General features: G+C 48.6%; 1 protein-coding gene across 7 annotated transcripts in view; it reads right to left on the bottom strand.

The window, feature by feature from the left end:
• MAP3K4 (mitogen-activated protein kinase kinase kinase 4) overlaps window positions 1-19,141 on the bottom strand; it is a 171,161-nt gene that overhangs the window by 72,758 nt on the left and 79,262 nt on the right. For 6 of the 7 annotated variants that reach the window (XR_005448619.1, XM_038742010.1, XM_038742029.1 and 3 more), the window contains exon 3: window positions 51-1,417. Coding sequence is in view for 6 of the 7 variants with exons in the window: in XM_038742010.1 (XP_038597938.1) it covers window positions 51-1,417 (1,367 nt within the window). In the remaining variant the exon portion in view is untranslated. Of the gene's footprint in view, window positions 1-50; window positions 1,418-7,070; window positions 7,129-19,141 lie in introns of all 7 variants that reach the window. The other variant, XM_038742044.1, reaches the window with a different exon arrangement.

The following is a 19,141-nucleotide window of genomic DNA, read 5'->3' as shown; positions in this document are numbered from 1 at the left end:
ACAGGAAGCCCCACGGCAGATCCGCCTACCGACTCCGGCACGAGACCTACCTCCATAGGATGCGATTTCTCTACCAAAGCTAGGCGAGCCCTTTGCAAAGAACCATGCATCAGTTTGTGCAGTCTCAAAATCAACTTCCTCAACCCCATTTGCTTCAGTGCTTTGTCTACAAACGGTCTATAAATAGATGTCAAACAGTGTCTGCCGCAGGCCGCCTCGGTGCCGGCCTCCGGCGCTCCCCAGCCGGCCGACTCGTCCTCGGACTTTTGCCCGTCCGGCTCCCTCGGGCAACGGTCCGGGGGCTGAAAATCCAAGTTGTTCTCCAGAGCCTGCCGGATCTCCCGCGCGCTTTGCGCGGCCATCTGCCCTTCGTCGTCGCTCCCGTCGGGGCCGGTTCCCAACCCCCTCCCCTCTCCCTCTGGGTCACCGCCCTCGTCGTCCGGGGCCCCGTCCTTGGACGGACGAGGGGACGGGATCTCAAACACCGGCCAGCCAATGTCCGACAGATTCTCGATGCCCAGAACGGTCCCCATAATCCGCAGCTTCTGGTTCAGGTCTTTCGTAATGTTCAACCACAGACAGAGCGCCTGCACCCTGTCTTGGAAATCTTTCGCCGCGTATTTCTCGTAGTCCTTCTGGAGGGCCTGCAGAGACGGGTAAAGTGCCTCGATGTACTCTAGCAGCTCCATGATCCGCTTCACCTGCTCGAACGAGACCCGCTGCCGCCGGAGGTGCTCGCGGTAGCTGGTGTAGCCCGTGGGGCGGGCTCCGGGGGTCGCGCCACCCGGCCTGGCACCCGGGGTCCCGTTACAGCCGGCCCCGGGGCTCCCACGACCCGGACGGCCGTAATTCACTTTGAACGTGAGGATCTCGTTGATGATGTCCGGGATGTCCTGACGGGCCGTGTACAGGAAGAAATCCTGGTCGTTGATGGTCCTCCCCGCGTGCCACGCCTGGAGCTCCAGCCAGATCAGCTCGTTGGAGCGGTTGAACCAAAAGGCGGACGTGTTCTCCTGACCCCTCTGCTCCCGGTCCTTTTTCTTCGACACCGAGGTAAGCTGGAGCAAGAGGCGGAGGGTTTCAAAGAACTTCAAGCGGTCGGCCGGACAGTCCGTCCTAGAAGTCTGGCGGCTAGTTCGGGCTATGGGCATGGGCACGGAAACGGGAGGCTTAGCGTTGCTGCAGCCGAGGCTGAGGTAAGGCTTGTTCAGATCGACATCTGGAATTGATTTTTTGGGCAGGGACCCGCCGATCGAATCTAACACGAACGAGCACTGCGCGCTTTTCTTGTGATCCCTTTCGGTCGTCCTAAGAGTCGCCCGGATCTTTTTCTCTTGCTTATAGCTGTGTTCTTCTACGTTCTCCGCCGTTTTGCTACTGTCTTTGTGCGGAGGCTGATGTGCTGCACTCATCTTTTCTACAAGAAAGTAAACACAAACACTGCATTACTCTACTTGGCCAAGGATTTTCTTCCCAAAGATGTTGTCAAACAAATCGGATGTTCCCGGGACTGGCGCTGCCACTGCAACGTGGCAACCAAAATAGGCCTGGCTCAAAGCCAGTCGTCTCCTCGTTCACTGCGAGGGCAGAAAGACTCGAGGCCGCGGATTGGGGGGAAAAAATAAAGTCTTTGGCCCGGGAGGACCTGGGGAGGAGAGCTAGGGGGGAAAAGAGGCTGTGGGGGAGAGGAGAGAAGTTCGAGGGAAAGAAAGCAGAGGGCAATGCCGCCAAAGGGTAGTTCCCAATTTGGAGCTGAGTAAAGAGGAAGAAATGAAGAACTGGTGGATGAGGAGAGGATGAGATGGGGATTTTTTTTTTTCAGGCTGCCACCTGTGAAGAATATTTCTCCTCTACGGAGACAGGTGTCCAAAACGAAACCCACTCCCCTCTCCCTTACGGCATGGAGAGCGAAGGCTTTCCTCTCCCGGGCCGAGGCAGAATGACCAAATTCTACCTTTCAACTGGCTTTTGTGGAAATCCCAGAAATGCCAGGGGCCTTTTGAGGTTACGTGGGTCACGGACACTCGGCCCGAGTCGGGGAGGCGAGCAGAGAAACGGGCCGAAGTTGAGTCACCGTCGGAGAAGCGCATCCTGCGGGTGGCCAGAGACGGGGTGATCGATGACACCGTTTTAAAGGCTGCCCATAAACACTGGCGGATGCTGCACATGCCGCTGCTGCTGCCAGGAGAGAGCATCTGACAAGTGGCATTTTGGGTCGACCGATGAGCTCAGCGAACATTTGCTGAGGACTGAAAATACGCCTTCGAGAACTCACAGAGGAGGTTCTGCTAAGTACGCTTTAGAAACAGTTGGCAGGTCAGCCCTCACTGAAGCACAGACATCATACGTGAACGGTCTGGGGGACAGAACGCAAGGTTCACTTACTGAAAATCTGACTGAAAATGCCTGACGTACCACTAATTAAATAAAAACCAAACCGCATCGCCCAAAAGTCGTCGGGGATTGATGCTGTTGGTGCTTTAATGTAGACATCGACATTTCCACTACCCATTTCTCACTGGTGAATGTCACCTTTACCTCCTCCATGGTGCCCACTCCTTCGGGAATCATCCTATAACGCCGAGATTAAAAACAGGCAGCCGAATGCCTACGGTCAAAAACACTCAAGAGTCCACCCCCAAACACAAGCATCCATGACATCTCCCTTAAAGAACAGCTGGGGCAGAAGGGAATCATTATCCGCTTTCTTCGAGATCCTAAGTCGATAGGTGCTTCCTTTCCTGGTGACACTTACGGTGCCCGCAAAGCATCCCCGTCTTCAACACGACTGATTGACATTCATTCATTCACACAGTAAGCGCTCAATAAATACGATTGATTGATTCAATCGTATTTATTGAGCGCTTACTGTGTGCAGAGCACTGTACGAAGCGCTTGGGAAGTACAAGTCGGCAACATATAGAGACGGTCCCTACCCAACAACGGGCTCACAGTCTAGAAGAAGGAGACAAGCAACAAAACAAAACATGTAGACAAGTGGTAGACAGGTAGACAAGTGCACGGATGCGTTGGCGGGGAAGAATACACGGGGTAGATTTTACTTACCTGTGCTTACTACACAGTAATTGATTTTGTTCAACTGTACATGCAGAGACTGATTTTTAAAAAAAAGTTAACACACCACGTATCCCACTTATTGTTTGCTCTTTCCTCCCTCCTTCCCTTTCAAGTTGAGATACTTTACTCCTGTTTTTTGCGAAGGACAGAGAAAATGAAGAATGAATGTCTAGTAATAACGAAGCTGTTATTGTAGTAGTAGTAGTAAGACAAAGCCTTTGGGGGAAAAGCCAAGGCCCTACAGGAATCAGCCCATTTGCATTAAAGAGTCCCGAGAGTTGCTTACAACAAAGTATTCCCAATTTTGACCCCTCAAGATGCCCGGACTATCTTTGTACAGAAATGCTCTGGGCATGTCACTCCCCTCCTCAAAAGTCTCCAGTGGTTGCCTGTCAACCTACGGATCAAGCAAGAACTCCTCACCCTGGGCTTCAAGGCTGTCCATCCCCTCGCCCCCTCCTACCTCACCTCCCTTCTCTCCTTCTACGGCCCACCCCGCACCCTCCGCTCCTCTGCCGCTAATCTCCTCACCGTACCTCGTTCTCGCCTGTCCCGCCGTCGACCCCCGGCCCACGTCCTCCCCCTGGCCTGGAATGCCCTCCCTCTGCCCATCTGCCAAGCTAGCTCTCTTCCTCCCTTCAAGGCCCTACTGAGAGCTCCCCTCCTCCAGGAGGCCTTCCCAGACTGAGCCCCCTTTCTCCTCTCCTCCTCCCCATCCCCCAGCCCTACCTCCTTCCCTTTCCCCACAGCACTTGCATATATTTGTACAGATTTATTATTCTATTTATTTTACTTGTACATATTTACTATCCTATTGAGTTTGTTAGTGATGTGCATATAGCTATAATTCTATTTCTTTTGACGATTTTGACACCTGTCTACCTGTTTTGTTTTCTTGCCTATCTCCCCCTTCTAGACTGTGAGCCCGCTGTTGGGTAGGGACTGTATATGTTGCCAACTTGTACTTCCCAAGCGCTTAGTACAGTGCTCTGCACACAGTAAGCGCTCAATAAATACGACTGAATGAATGAAACCCAGAGAGACGTAGAATTACTAAAGGACCCCCATACCCACGGGCCCCTACATTACAGCCAATCGCTGCGGGAAAATCCGTCCCATTTAGGGGCAGATGCAGTGTGGCTACTGGGTAAACGTCTGGCAACTTGGACTTCCCAAGCGCTTGGTACAGTGCTCTGCACACAGTAAGCGCTCAATAAATACGATTAAATGAATGAATGAACGAACACTGCTGCAAGCCCCCCTTCAGTCACTCGCCGACCCCCACCTGCACGGCCGCCACGACCCCCAAGCTCACACGCTCGGCCGGGTGGAGTACCCTCTTTTTAATGGCATTTGCGAAGCGCTTACTATGTGCCACACACTGTACTAAGCAGGCGCTATACTAAGTGCCGGGGTAGAAACAAGTTAATCAGGTTCGAAACTGTCCCTTGCGGGGCTCACAGTCTTAATCCCCATTTCGCAGATGAGGTAAATGAGGCCCAGATCCTTCCGACTCCCAAGCCTGTCCGTTATCCACTAGGCCATGGTGTTTCCCCTTGCCCCCTCACCTTGCATCAGTCTTCCCTTGCCATTACCGCAACCCCGCCCTGCCCGCCCTCAGCAACTGCATATCTAATCAATCATATTTATTGAGCGATTACAGTGTGCAGAGCACTGTACTAAGCGCTTGGGAAGTACAAGCTGGCAACATAGAGAGACAGTCCCTACCCAACAGTGGGCTCACAGTCTAAAAGGGGGAGACGGAGAACAAAACCAAACATACTCACAAAATAAAAAAGAATAGATATGTACAAGTAAAATAGAGTAATAAATATGTACAAACATATATACAAACAGCTTCTACTATTCTATTTATTTTGTTAATGATGTGCATTTAGCTTTAATTCTGCTTGGTTCTGACGACTTTGACACCCGTCCTCATGTTCTGTTTGGTTGCCTGTCTCCCCCTCCTAGACTGTGAGCCCGCTGTCGGGTAGGGACCGTCTCGATCTGTTGCCGACTTGTAGCTCCCAAGCGCTCGGCACAGTGCTCTGCACACAGTGAGCGCTCAATAAATACGACCGAAGGAACGAATGAGCTGGACCGGAGCCCGATGGTGCTGTGGGCCCAGATATTAATATGCCAACCGCAGCTCCCTTCCCCTCCCTGAACGGGGCTGGATGGCGAGGTAGGGGCGGGGCGATGCCGTGGGGCCGGCAGTGCTGGAAGCAATATTTGTTGCCATAGTCTAATGGGGGCAACAAATTAATGTTGTGGGGGTGAACTTTCCATAAATGACCAACAGTGTCCCAGCCAAACCCCGTAGCAGAGCTGTCTGTAGGTGGCTTTGGTTCAAATCCTGGCTCTTCCGATTGTCAGCTGTGTGACTCTGGGCAAGTCACTTAACTTCTCTGGGCCTCAGTTATATCACCTGTAAAATGGGGATGAAGACTGTGAGCCCCCCCCGTGGGACCACCTGATCCCCTCCCCATCCCCCTACCACCTTACCTCCTTCCGCTCCCCACAGCACCTGTATATATTTATATATGTTTGTAGGTATTTATTACTCTATTTATACATATTTATTCTATTTTGTTAATATGTTTGGTTTTGTTCTCTGTCTCCCCTTCTAGACTGTGAGCCCACTGTTGGGTAGGGACCATCTCTATATGTTGCCAACTTGTACTTCCCAAGCGCTTAGTACAGTGCTCTGCACACAGTAAGCGCTCCATAAATACGATTGATTGAATGAATGAATACGATTGAATGAATGAATGAATGCCATGAACGGGGCTACCAAAAGAAGCCCAACAAAAAAACCCCCGTAGCCAAGATTCAGGGGAGGCAGTGGAGGTGGCCGGGTTCAGGATGTATCGGGGCAGGAAAGCCCCTAAAAAATGAAGTTCATTCATTCAATAATTCAATCGTATTTATTGAGCGCTCACTGTGTGCAGAGCACTGTACTAAGCGCTTGGGAAGTACAAGTCGGCAACATATCGGGACGGTCCCTACCCAACAGCGGGCTCACAGTCTAGAAGGGGGAGACGGACAACCAAACAAAACATGAGGACGGGTGTCAAGTCGGGAAGTACAAGTCGGCAACATATATTCAATCGTATTTATTGAGCGCTCACTGTGTGCAGAGCACTGTACTAAGCGCTTGGGAAGTCCAGGTCGGCAACATATAGAGACGGTCCCTACCCAGCAACGGGCTCACAGTCTAGAAGAGGGAGACAGACAACAAAACAAATCATGTAGACAAGTGGTAGACGGGTAAACAAGTGCACGGATGCGTTGGCGGGGAAGAATTCACGGGGTACATTTTACTTCCCTGCGCTGAGCACAGTGCTCCGCACACAGTAAGCGCTCAATAAATACGATAGAATGAATCTTGCGGGGCTGGTTCTGGGAAAGAAACCTATCAAATTGCCCGTAAGCCCATGGGAAAGCGCAGTCCATGATACAGCCATTTACGACCCAACCACCATTTCAAGGAACACATCACACTATGTTGCCAACTTGTACTTCCCAAGCGCTTAGTACAGTGCTCTGCACACAGTAAGCGCTCAATAAATGCGATAGAATGAATCTTGCGGGGCTGGTTCTGGGAAAGAAACCTATCAAATTGCCCGTAAGCCCATGGGAAAGCGCAGTCCATGATACAGCCATTTACGACCCATCCACCATTTCAAGGAACACATCACACTATGTTGCCAACTTGTACTTCCCAAGCGCTTAGTACAGTGCTCCGCACACAGTAAGCGCTCAATAAATTGAATGAATGAATGAATCACACCGGTTTTCTGCAGTATGGCTGTACTTATCGCCCCTTGCTAAGGACAGAGGATGGCACTTTAATTACGGCATTTGTTAAGCGCTTACCATGTGCCAGACACTGTTCTAACCTTTAGTAAAAGTAGCCTGGCCTAATGGAAAGAGGGTGGGCTAGGGAATGAGAGGACCTGGGTTCTAATCCCAGCTCTGCCACTTACCTGCTGCTGTGTGATCTTGGGCAGGCCACTTGGCTTCTCTGGGCTTCAGTTTCCTCATCTGCAAAATGGGAATTCAATTTCCGTTCACCCTCCTACTTAGACCGTGAACGCCACGTGGCACGGGGACTGTGTCCGATCTGATTTTCCCGTATCTTCGCCAGCGGTTCCAACGGCACTTGACAGATAGTTACCGCTTAGCAAATACCATAAATATTATTATTATTACTATTACAAGGCTTAAGCTAAGGACCTCCTGTGTGTGCTGCCCAGAATCACTGAGGCCATGAGTAACACTGGATGAAAAGCACTGGACTGGATTCAATTAGTAACAAGGCTTGTCACTCACCTCTACCCCGACTCTGGCCGCACTTAACGAGAAAGATACTACAGATAAAATGGAAAGTAAATATCAGAGAGAAGAATGGTAGGGACCGTCTCTACATGTTGCCAACTTGTACTTCCCAAGCGCTTAGTACAGTGCTCTGCACACAGTAAGCGCTCAATAAATACGATCGAATGAATGAATGAATGTGCTTCATGGCTTAGTGGAAAGAGCATGGGACTGTGAGTAGGGGATTTTCGTCCCCCCTCCATCCCCCACATCTTACCTCCTTCCCTTCCCCACAGCACCTGTATATATGTATATATGTTTGTACATATTTATTACTCTATTTATTTTACTTGTACATAGCTATTCTATTTATTTTATTTTGTTAGTACGCTTGGTTTTGTTCTCCGTCTCCCCCTTTTAGACTGTGAGCCCACTGTTGGGTAGGGACTGTCTCTATATGTTGCCAACTTGTACTTCCCAAGCGCTTAGTACAGTGCTCTGCACAGAGTAAGCGCTCAATAAATACGATGGATGATTTGAGTTCTTTCCAAAGAGAAGACAGGGAGGTACAGTGGCCTGCTGTGCTGTGTGGCCCTATGTAACTAACTGACACGCTCCGTGCCTCAGTTTCTTCTTCTGTCAAATGGGGATGTCATCTGCTCTCCCACCTCTTAGGAGTGTGAGCACCAAAAGGGGCAGGGGCGATGTAGAATGCGATTATCTTACGCAGATTCCAGTGCTGCGCTTTGCTCGGCATATAACTATAATAAGGGCTTAATACAGACCATAGTTAGGCAGAAGCTAAATCAATCGCCAAGAGTTACAGGACGGCTGAATCTGAATTAACGTACTTTTTAATCAAGTGACTTAGGACTTATTGAGCCGTTCTTTCTGGTTTCGCTGAAATATGCCAGGTAGTCAAACGATAGATGGTATTAATAATACTGAGCGCTTCGTGTGTACGTGAAAGCACATGGGAAAATACAAGGGAGATAAAAGGCAAGGTTCCTGCCCTCGGATGGTTGACAATCGTCTCTCCTTCTACAACCCAGCCGGCAAACTTCACTCCTCTTGGGCTCACCTTCTCCCTGTGCCTCAGTCTCCCCGGACTCGCTGCCAACCCCTAGCCTACGTCCTGTCTTTGACCCGGGACGCCTTCCCTCGTCTAATCTGACAACCACTCTCCCCCGCTTCAAAGCCTTATCGAAGGTACACCTCCTCCAAGAGGCCTTCCCTTCCGAAGCCCCCCTTTTCCTCATCTCCCACTCCCTTCTGCGTCGCCCTGGCCCAGCCCCAAAGCACTCATGTACACACTCTGTCATTTTATTTACTTCTATTGATATCTGTCTCCCCTCCTCTCGACTTTGAGTCCTTTGTGGGCAGGGAATGTCACTGTTTGTTGTTGTACTGTACATTGCCAAGCGCTTAGTACAGTGCTTCGCACACAGTATGAGCTCAATAAATAGGATTGAATGACTGAATTAATCTGACGGGAAAGATAGGTTCCCATTACTGAGAAGCAGCGTGGCTCAGTGGAAAGGCGCTTGGTACAGTGCTCTGCACACAGTAAGCGCTCAATAAATACAACTGATTGAATGAATGAATGAATGGAAAGAGCATGGGCTTTGGAGTCCGAGGTCATGGGTTCACATCCCAGCTCTGCCACTTGTCAGCTGTGTGACTTTGGGCAAGTCACTTAACTTCTCTGGGCCTCAGTTACCTCATCTGGAAAATGGGGATTAAGGCTGTGAGCCCCCCGTGGGACAACCTGATCACCTAGTAACCTCCCCAGAGCTTAGAACAGTGCTTTGCACATAGTGAGCGCTCAATAAATACGATTGAATGAATGAATGAACAGAAAGAGCATGGGCTTTGGAGTCAGAGGTCATGGGTTCACATCCCAGCTCTGCCACTTGTCAGCTGTGTGACTTTGGGCAAGTCACTTCACTTCTCTGGGCCTCAGTTACCTCATCTGGAAAATGGGGATTAAGACGGTGAGCCCCCCGTGGGATAACCTTATCACCTTGTAACCCCCCCGGGAGCTTAGAACAGTGCTTGGCACATAGTAAGCGCTTAATAAAATGCCATTATAGGTTGGCACAGATGTGTCGGAACAGGAAGAAGGACAAAGACAACGGGAAATAGCATCGGCAAGGAAAATAGATAACCTGTTTTCCATGAGGTGAGGCATTCTCTGTTTAACCTTATACCCATTTAGTCACTCAAAATCACTCATCCTCATGTGGTTCAGATTATCTGTATATGAAATGCAGATACAAACTTCTTCCTTTTCTAAAATGCTATGACAATAAACACAGTAATGCATATAAAATGCTTTGTCGTCTTTAAAAAAAAAAAAAACCCAAAACTGTACAACTCCAAAACATCATTAGCAACTTTTAGCCCAGTTGCTTCCAAGTGTTCGCCACTCACTGAACGGCTCATCAGTTCACCGACATCCTCAGGGATGATGATTCCAGGATGTAAGGGCATGTACCCGCAATCGGGTGACATTACCGACACAGGCGTTAACAAGGACATCAGTGGTGAGGTTTTAATCAAGGGAAACGACACCAAGCAATTGGGCAGGGGTCGTGTAATTCCTACTACCATGCAGTCTGTCCACTCTGTGCCCAAATGCCAACCTATTAAGCGTACCTCGATCTCATCTCTCTCGCCGCCGAACCCTTGCCCACGCCCTGCCTCTGGCATGGAACCCCCACCCACTTCATATCCGACAGACCACCACTCCCCCCGCCTTCAAAGCCTTAATAATAATAATAATAATGACGGTATCCGTTAAGCACTTTCTCTGTGCAAAGCACTGTTCTAAGCTCCGGGGAGGTTACAAGGTGATCAAGGCTGTCAGACGGGGGGCTCACAGTTTTAATCCCCATTTTACAGAGGAGGTAACTGAGGCCCAGAGAAGTGATTTGCCCAAAGGTCACACGGCTGACAGTCGGCGGAGACGGGATTTGAACCCATGACCTCGGACTCCAAAGCCCGGGCTCTTTCCACCGAGCCACGCTGCTTAATAAAATCCCATCACCTCCAAGAGGCCATTCCCGAATAATCTCTCATTTCCCCCCGTTCCCTCGCCTTCTGTGTCGCCTACGGACTTGGATCTGCACCGTCTAAGCACTTGACATTCACTCCACCCTCTGTCCCACAGCAGTTAGGGTCACATCCCTATTTTATTTTAATGTCTACCTCCCCCTCTAGACTGTAAGCTCTTTGTAGGCAGGGGCTGTGCTGTACTGTACTCACCCAAACATTTAGCATAGTGCCTGCACGCAGTTAAGTGCTCACTGACTGAACATTTGAGACTGGGACTGTGTCCAACCTGATTAGGTTGTTTCTACCCCAGCGCTTAGTACAGCGCTTGGCACTTAATGAACACATTTTTAAAAAACCTGCCACGTGACACTGAGAGGGACTGCATCCTGTCAGCCGAGACCAAAAGCTGGGGTGTCAGCTCCTTGAGGGCAGGGGACGTGACTACCAACCCTGTCGACCGTCCTCTCCAAAGCGCTTAGCAGAGAAGCAGTGTGGCTCCGTGGAAAGAGCACAGGCTTTGGAGTCAGTGGTCGTGGGTTCAAATCCCGGCTCCGCCAACTGTCAGCTGTGTGACTTTGGGCAGGTCGCTTCGCTTCCCTGCGCCTCAGTGACCTCATCTGCAAAATGGGGATTGACCGGGAGCCCCCGGTGGGCCAACCTGATCACCTTGTAACCTCCCCAGTGCTTCGAACTGTGCTTTGCACGTAGTAAGCGCTTAATAAATGCCATTATTCTTATTATTACAGTGCCCCGCACATCTCAAGTGCTCGATAATACCAATGACTGTTTGATAGACTATGAGATCCATTTTAGCACAACCAGAACCGAGCCAGTCCCGGAAGATAAAAGCGCGGCCTTCCCCTTCTGGTCCACTCTCCACTTTTTTTCTGACTCCCCAGGAACTCAACTCTTTCCCACTGGCTTTAAAGCACTCAATCACCTTGCCCCGTCCTGTCTCGCTGCTCTCTTTCTAAACCCAGCCCGCACAGTTTGCTCCTCTAACGCCAACCTACTACTCGCTGTACCTCCATCTCATCCCTGTGTGCTCTGCACACAGTAAGCGCTCAATAAATACGATTGATTGATTGATTCATGATCAGAGAGACTATCACTCTCTCGCCTTCAAAGCCTTAACCAAGGCACATCTCCTCCAAGAGGCCTTCCCTAACTAAGCCCTCATTTCCTCTTCTCCGGCTCCCTTCTGCTTCACAGCGCTTAGTACAGTGCTCTGCACACAGTAGGCACTCAATAAATACGATTGATTGATTGATTTGTTCCCTTTATTTACCGCCCCCTCCCACCAGCTCCATAGGACTTATGTCCACGTCTGTAATTTCTTCGTTTCTATTAATGTCCGCCTCCTCCTCTAGATGGTAAAGTCGTTATCAGCAGGGACACATCGGCCAACTCTGTTATACTCCGTAGGACTTATGTCCATGTCTGTAATTTATTCGTTTCTATTAACGTCTGTCTCCTCCCTCCAGACGGTAAAGTCGTTATCGGCAGGGAACACGTCTACCAACTCTGTTATATTGTACTCTCCAAAGCACTTAGTACAGGGCTCTGCAGCACAGTAATGGTTCAAGAAATACAGCTGATTTATTGGACCCAACTACTTCTTGCTGCCTAGAAAAAATTAAATGCAACACAGGGGATCACTGATTCTAACCAGTGGTGTAAAACTGAGAGGGAAAACTTGTCAGCAGTCTCAAGAAAGGAGGAGGGAAATAGGGGAGAAAAACAACAACAAGACTAATTGTGGTATTTGTGAAGTACTAAGCGCTGGGGAAGTTACAAGATAAATAGGTTGGACACAGTCCCTGTCCTACATAGGGCTCACAATCTAATTGGGAGGGAGAACAGGTATTTAATCCCCATTTTGCCAATGAGGAAACGGACACACAGATATTATTATTGAAGTTACATGACTTGCCCAAGGTCATACAGCAGGAAAATGGCAGAGCTGTGATTACAACCCAGGTCCTGGGTCTCAAAGAGATGCTGGGGCTAACATAAACCATTCCACCTGCCTTACCTTCACCGCCACCCCCCCCCCCCCCCCCCCCCCAAACTCCGCCTTGCCCACTCCAATGAGCAGAGCAAGTTGGGAATGAGGAAGGGGTGGGGGAGAGGGAAAGGGAGAGAAAAAAGTCGAGGAATTGTTTAGGGTTGGCTGGGGGGTGGTACACTTTGGTATGGTGCTTTGCACCCGGTAAGCACCCAATACCAGTGAGTGAAATGGGAATCCTCTTGGCCTTTTGGGTCTCATCTACCTACCTATGATTTCTGAGGGATGAAAGAAATGACAACAGAAATAATGAAGGAGGCTAAGGAAACCTTTGTTTGAAGATAGGGGGGTGGGAGGGGAAGGAATCACCCCAAATCCTCCTGAATTATCGGGTAAGAATCCTCAGTGCAAGCTATTGGAACAAGGGTTTGACCAAATGCCGGTGAACACTTGCTCTGTGGAAGACGTGTTACCTCACAAGGTATTTCCATTTCTTAACATGACAGTTTGGCCCAAAACCCCAGCTTCTAAATGAAAACTGCAGCAGCAAGCACCCCAAATGGTCAAATGCCCACAAACCCCGAAAACACATTCTATCCTCCGTGTGTGAAGTAAGCGTGATCAAAGGTCAATTAAAAAAGGATATCTATTCTATTTATTTTATTTTGTTAGTATGTTTGGTTTTGTTCTCTGTCTCCCCCTTTTAGACTGTGAGCCCACTGTTGGGTAGGGACTGTCTCTATATGTTGCCAATTTGTACTTCCCAAGCGCTTAGTACAGTGCTCTGCACACAGTACGTGCTCAATAAATACGATTGATTATGATGATGATGATGATGATTTGACAGTATAACAAGTAGTAGGGTAACCTTTTGACATCATCCATAATTATACTAAGTGGCTTCTAATTACAATGACCTATTTTATTACACAGGGCAGGTGGAAGCAGTGACTAAGCAATAACAAAGACGGGACTAAGGAATTAAATGGTAGGAAGGAGGGCTATAAAACTGGTTCATAATTAATTCCTTGATATTGACATCAGAGTGCACTTACACTTCAAAGAACGAGGGACCAGTCAAGACTGTAGGCTTTCCACTGCTTAGCTGTTAACTGATCGGCTGCCAGTAATCGTTTTCTTCCCTTGGCAGAAATACTACTGAATTTGCAGCCTTTTTGCAAATTCGATTAGAAATGAAAGTGTTTTTCCCGTGCATTTTCAGTACCAAAGCGATTAGATCTCCCAGGCACTTCAGACATTCCCACTCTTAATAGAACTGCGCATTTTAGATCATTCGAGCCCCCAAGGTGCATTTTGTTCTCAAAACAGAATCGGGGGAGTGAGAGCGCTCCAGTTCTTCTAAAACACGAGGGTGACACTCCAACAAAAACGGCCCCTGAGGTACTCACCACTTCGGATGCCACACAAAAGCAGTTTCCTCAGGAACGGGACACGCTAATTCCCAACGGGCTCATTTCTCCGGAATATAAATTCCTTAATTCCCCGCTCGTAGTCGAGCAAGCTGAAGGAGCGCTTTGGCAGGGCAGGCTGTAGACAACTATAAAGGCTCTGTCTACGACTGCATCCGCTCTTCGGCTCGCTCCCTTTCGATGAATGATGGCAGTTGGCATTACAATCGCCGTGAGTGCTACTTCAGGAATACCTCTTTATGTGTCAACTTGCTCAGCAGGAGCTGAAAGAACTTCACATCAGCATTACCTCATCTTCCTTCTCAGCATCCCGGCGGGGGGGGGATAGGAAGGGGCTGGAAGGTTTTATTTCCAGAGCCCACATGGAGAAGCCCGGGCAGGGAATGGCTGAGTGACTCACTCAATGGGAAACAGTCCACTCGGTGGTGGAGGAGGAATGGAGGCGCGGATTCCCTGACAACCCTCGCTTTTCACTAGACCACACTCCTCACTGGGTGGTTGGACAGCCGATGATTACCAACAAGTATTTCCAGACCCTGTCTCTCTGTTCCTATCTTCCTCTGGTTTGGCCTGACGCTATGTGCTACACCCCTGCCGTGCCCAAATGCTAACTTTCCAGCATTCTCCATCGCTGAAAAGCCCATGTGCACAGCAAAAAGAATCAACTCCTTTCGCGTTTTCCGTTTTTTTAAAAACGGTGTTTGTTAAGAGCGCTCACTAAGTGCCAGGCAGGAGGGGAGAGAAACGTCAGTTGCTTTCCCCGCTCTGAAAGGTTCTGGATTCTCTTTTCATAATTATAAATCTGAGGAATTAATAATAATTATAATGATGATGTCATTTATTAAGTGCTTACTACGTGCAAAGCACCATTCTGAGCGCTGGGGAGGTTACAAGGTGAGCAGGTGGTCCCATGGGGGGCTCACAGTCTTAATCCCCATTTTACAGATGAGGTAACTGAGGCACAGAAGTGACTTCATCATCATCAGTCGTATTTATTGAGCGCTTACTGTGTGCAGAGCACTGTACTAAGCGCTTGGGAAGTACAAGTTGGCAACATATAGAGACAGTCCCTACCCAGCAGTCTAAAAGACAGTCTAAAGTGACTTGCCCAAAGTCACACAGCTGACAACTGGCGGAGCCCCGATTTGAACCCATGACCTCTGACTCCAAAGCCCCGTGTTCTTTCCACTAGACCACGGCCCACATGGGACTCACAGTCTTAATCCCCATTTTACAGATGAAGTCACTGAGGTCCGGAGACGTGAAGTGACTTGCCCAAGGTCACACGGCCAGGATCAGGACCCAAATCCTTCCGACTCCGAGGCCCGTGCTCTATCCCCAAGGCCAGGCTCCTTCCCTATCATGCCTCCGACTCCAATGCGGCGTCCCAACCCCTGAGGTTGGGTGCTGTGCCCGGAGAAGACGTGTGACAATGCTATCAGTTAGCCGAGTTCTCCTTTTAGGTTGTAAGCTCGCTGTGGGCAGGGAATGTGACTACCAACTCTCTAAGTGCTTAGGAAGTGCTCAGTAAATAGGGCCGTTTGATTTAGGTGCACACCAAAAACAAAGCACATTTGTAAATCAATCATATCTTTCTCTCTGTTCAACCGGGCATACAACTGATGGTTAAATGTGGATTTCAGGTTCGTTCCCTGATGTAATTTTAAGAAAGGTTCTTCTCCGCTCCCACATGTTTGGGCGCCAACAAAAATCAACCTACCAATTTCCTACAGAATGTTGGAACCTGCGCAATTCCTCGAATTTATAATTATGAAGAGAGAATCCAGAACTTTTCAGACCGGGGAAGGGGACTGACGTTTCTCTCCGCTCCTGCCGAGGATGCTGGCTAAACGGCCTGGAAGAGGGTGAGACGAGGATGAAAGCGACCTTGTGGGAGGTTTTTTGGCAACGCTATTTTGCTCTCTGGAAATGGCAGGAGACTAGCGCTCCGAGAACTTTATTGGTCGAGTGCCCTGGCTGGAAATGCAGCTCGACATTAACTCTTCCGAGAGGAGTTTCTGCCTTTTATTTCAGGTTAAATAGAGTTGCTGGTAAGGGTGGCTCCGAGGTAGAATGGATTTGGGATGCTGGGCCTTCCTGGAGGTAACAGGCTTTAAGATGATTCATTCGTTCAGTCGTATTTATTGAGCGCTTACTGTGTGCACTAAGCGCTTGGGAAATACAAGCTGGCAACATATCGAGACGGTCCCTATCCAACACCGGGCTCACAGTCTAGAAGGGGGAGACAGACAACAAAACATATGAACCAAATAAAATAAGCAGAATAAATATGTACAAGTAAAATAGAGTAATAAATATGTACAAACATATATACATATTCATTCATTCAATCGTATTTATTGAGCGCTTACTGTGTGCAGAGCACTGTACTAAGCGCTTGGGAAGTACAAGTTGGCAACATATCGAGACGGCCCCTACCCAACAGCGGGCTCACAGTCTAGAAGGGGGAGACGGACGACAAAACAAAACATATTAACAAAATAAAATAAATAGAATAAGTATGCACAAATAAAATAGAGTGACAAATACGTCCAAACATATGTACATATATACAGGTGCTGTGGGGAGGGGAAGGAGGTAAGGCGGGGGGGATGGGGATGATGTGGGGGAGGGCCTGTTACACCTTTTAATAATGATGGTGTTTGTTAAGCGCTTACTATGTACCAAGCACTGTACATAGTGCCTCTTCTGCCCCTCAGGTCCTGCTCTTGCCCTCCGACAGCCTGTAACTCCCTCCCCCTTCAGATGGTTTATATGTTTTGTTCTCCGTCTCCCCCTTCTAGACTGTGAGCCCGCTGTTGGATAGGGACCGTCTCTCTATGTTGCCAACTTGTACTTCCCAAGCGCTTCGTACAGTGCTCTGCACACAGGAAGCGCTCAATAAATACGACTGAATGAATGAATGCGATAGACCACCTTCAAAGCCATTCTGAAATCACACCTCTTCCAGAAAACCTTACCCAATTAATCTCAAATGCTTCCATTTCCTACCCACCACCTCATGTGTCAGCACTTTGACGAAGCCTAAGCGACTGAATACTTAGTACCCCCTGCCCATAGCACTTCTGAATTTATTTCATATACGAGTAGTCTTCGCAACAGAGCCATAATCCGTTCCTTGAAAAAGCCCGGATGCACCCTGAAGGGCTATATTGTGGGGCTGTGTTCTCGTAGACTTATTATAAATTATAAATTTATAAATTGAAGCTCGTTCTAGAATGACAGGAGCCCCATGAATTACACTGTTATATTATTCACCCCCACCGCAGCCCCACAGCACTTACGTTCACAACCAAAATTTCTTTCTTTATATGAATATCTGTCTCCTTCTTGAAACTGTAAACTGCTTGCGGGCAGGGAGCGTGTTCACCAACGCTTAGTACACTGCTCTGCACACAGTAAGTGCTCAATAGGATTGACTAATTGAGTGCTTTAGAGAGGTAGGAGGGGAGGCGAATGGGGTGAATTACTGCATACGCCAAACCAGGCAGTGCGGCCTAATGGATAAAGCACGGACAAGCCTGGCAGTCTGACGGACCTGGGTTCTAAACCCGGCTCCGCCACTCATCTGCTTTGTGACCTTGGGCAAGTCCCCTGACGTCTCCGGGCCTCAGTGACCTCACCAGTAAAATCAATCAATCAATCAATCGTATTTATTGAGCGCTTGCTGTGTGCAGAGCACTGTACTAAGAGCTTGGGAAGTACAAGTTGGCAACATATACAGTCCCTACCCAACAGCGGGCTCACAGTCTAGAAGGGGGAGGAAAACAGGAATTAAGAGTGGGAGTCCTACACGAGAGCAGCGTGGCTCAGTGGAAAGAGCCCGGGCTTTGGAGTCAGAAGTCACGGGTTCAGATCCCGGCTCCGCCAATTGTCAGCTGTGTGACTTTGAGCAAGTCACCTAACTTCTCTGGGCCTCAGTTACCTCATCTGGAAAATGGGGATTAAGACTGGGAGCCCCCGTGGGGCAATCTGATCACCCTGTAACCTCCCCAGCACTTAGAACAGTGCTATTTTATTTGTACATATTTATTCTATTTAGTTAATATGTTTTATTAACTTCTAGACTGTGAACCCGCTGTTGGGTAGGGACTGTCTCTATATGTTGCCAACTTGTACTTCCCAAGCACTTAGTACAGTGCTCTGCACACAGTAAGCGCTTAATACGACTGACTGAATGAATGAATGAACATAACTTCTCTGTGCCTCAGTTACCTCATAACTGGGTTACTCATAACTGAGTAACTCAGCTACTGAGTAACTCCAGTTACTCATAACTGGAAAATGGGGATTAAAATTGTGAGCCCCCCGTGGGACAACCTGATCACCTTGTAACCTCCTCAGCACTTAGAACAGTGCTTTGCACATAGTAAGTGCTTAACAAATACCAATATTATTATTATTATTTGCACAGAGCGCTTAAGAAAAATGTCATTAATAATAATAATAATGTGGGACAGGAATGAAGATGGTCTGATTATCTTAGTTCTACCCTAGAGCTTAGTACAGTTCCTGACACACAGTCAGTGCTTAATAAATATCAGAGGGGAAAAACAAAAAGATTGGTTAGAGTTTCCGGAAGAAGGCCAAAGTCAACGTAGTCGAGAACAGTTGAGAGGCCACGGAGGTTTAGCACAGAGTTGAGGCTTGGGGAGGTCACTGGAGATCTTGGTGAGCACAGTCTCAGTGCAATGAAGAAAGTGGAAGTGGAAAGAGTGGAAGGAGCCCGGGCTTTGGAGTCAGAGGTCATGGGTTCAAATCCCGGCTCCGCCAATTAGCTGTGTGACTTTGGGCAAGTCACCTAACTTCTCTGTGCTTCAGTTCCCTCATCTGTAAAATGGGGGTTAAGACTGTGAGCCCCCCGTGGGACAACCTGATCACCTTGTAACCTCCCCAGTGCTTAGAACAGTGCTTTGCACATAGTAAGCGCTTAATAAATGCTATTATTATTATTATTATTATCCATTGAGATGGCCAGCACCTGGCTTGGGACAAGGTAAGGTGTTTATCTTTTTATCTTTTTTCAACGGTATTTGTTAAACACCTAATATGTGTCAAACACTGAGTTCACAGTGACATGAGTCGCTGCAGTCCCATGAGTCGGAGGTCATGGGTTCTAATCCCACCTCCGCTGCTTGTCAGCTGTGCGACTTTGGTCAAGTCACTTCACTTCTCTGTGCCTCAGTTACCTCATCTGTAAAAAGGGGATTAAGACAGGGAGCCC

This window comes from Tachyglossus aculeatus, chromosome 2 (assembly GCF_015852505.1).
Source record: "Tachyglossus aculeatus isolate mTacAcu1 chromosome 2, mTacAcu1.pri, whole genome shotgun sequence".
Lineage (NCBI taxonomy): Eukaryota > Metazoa > Chordata > Mammalia > Monotremata > Tachyglossidae > Tachyglossus > Tachyglossus aculeatus.
The sequence above is the reverse complement of the archived record's forward strand: the minus strand, read 5'-3'. Positions and strand labels throughout refer to the sequence as shown.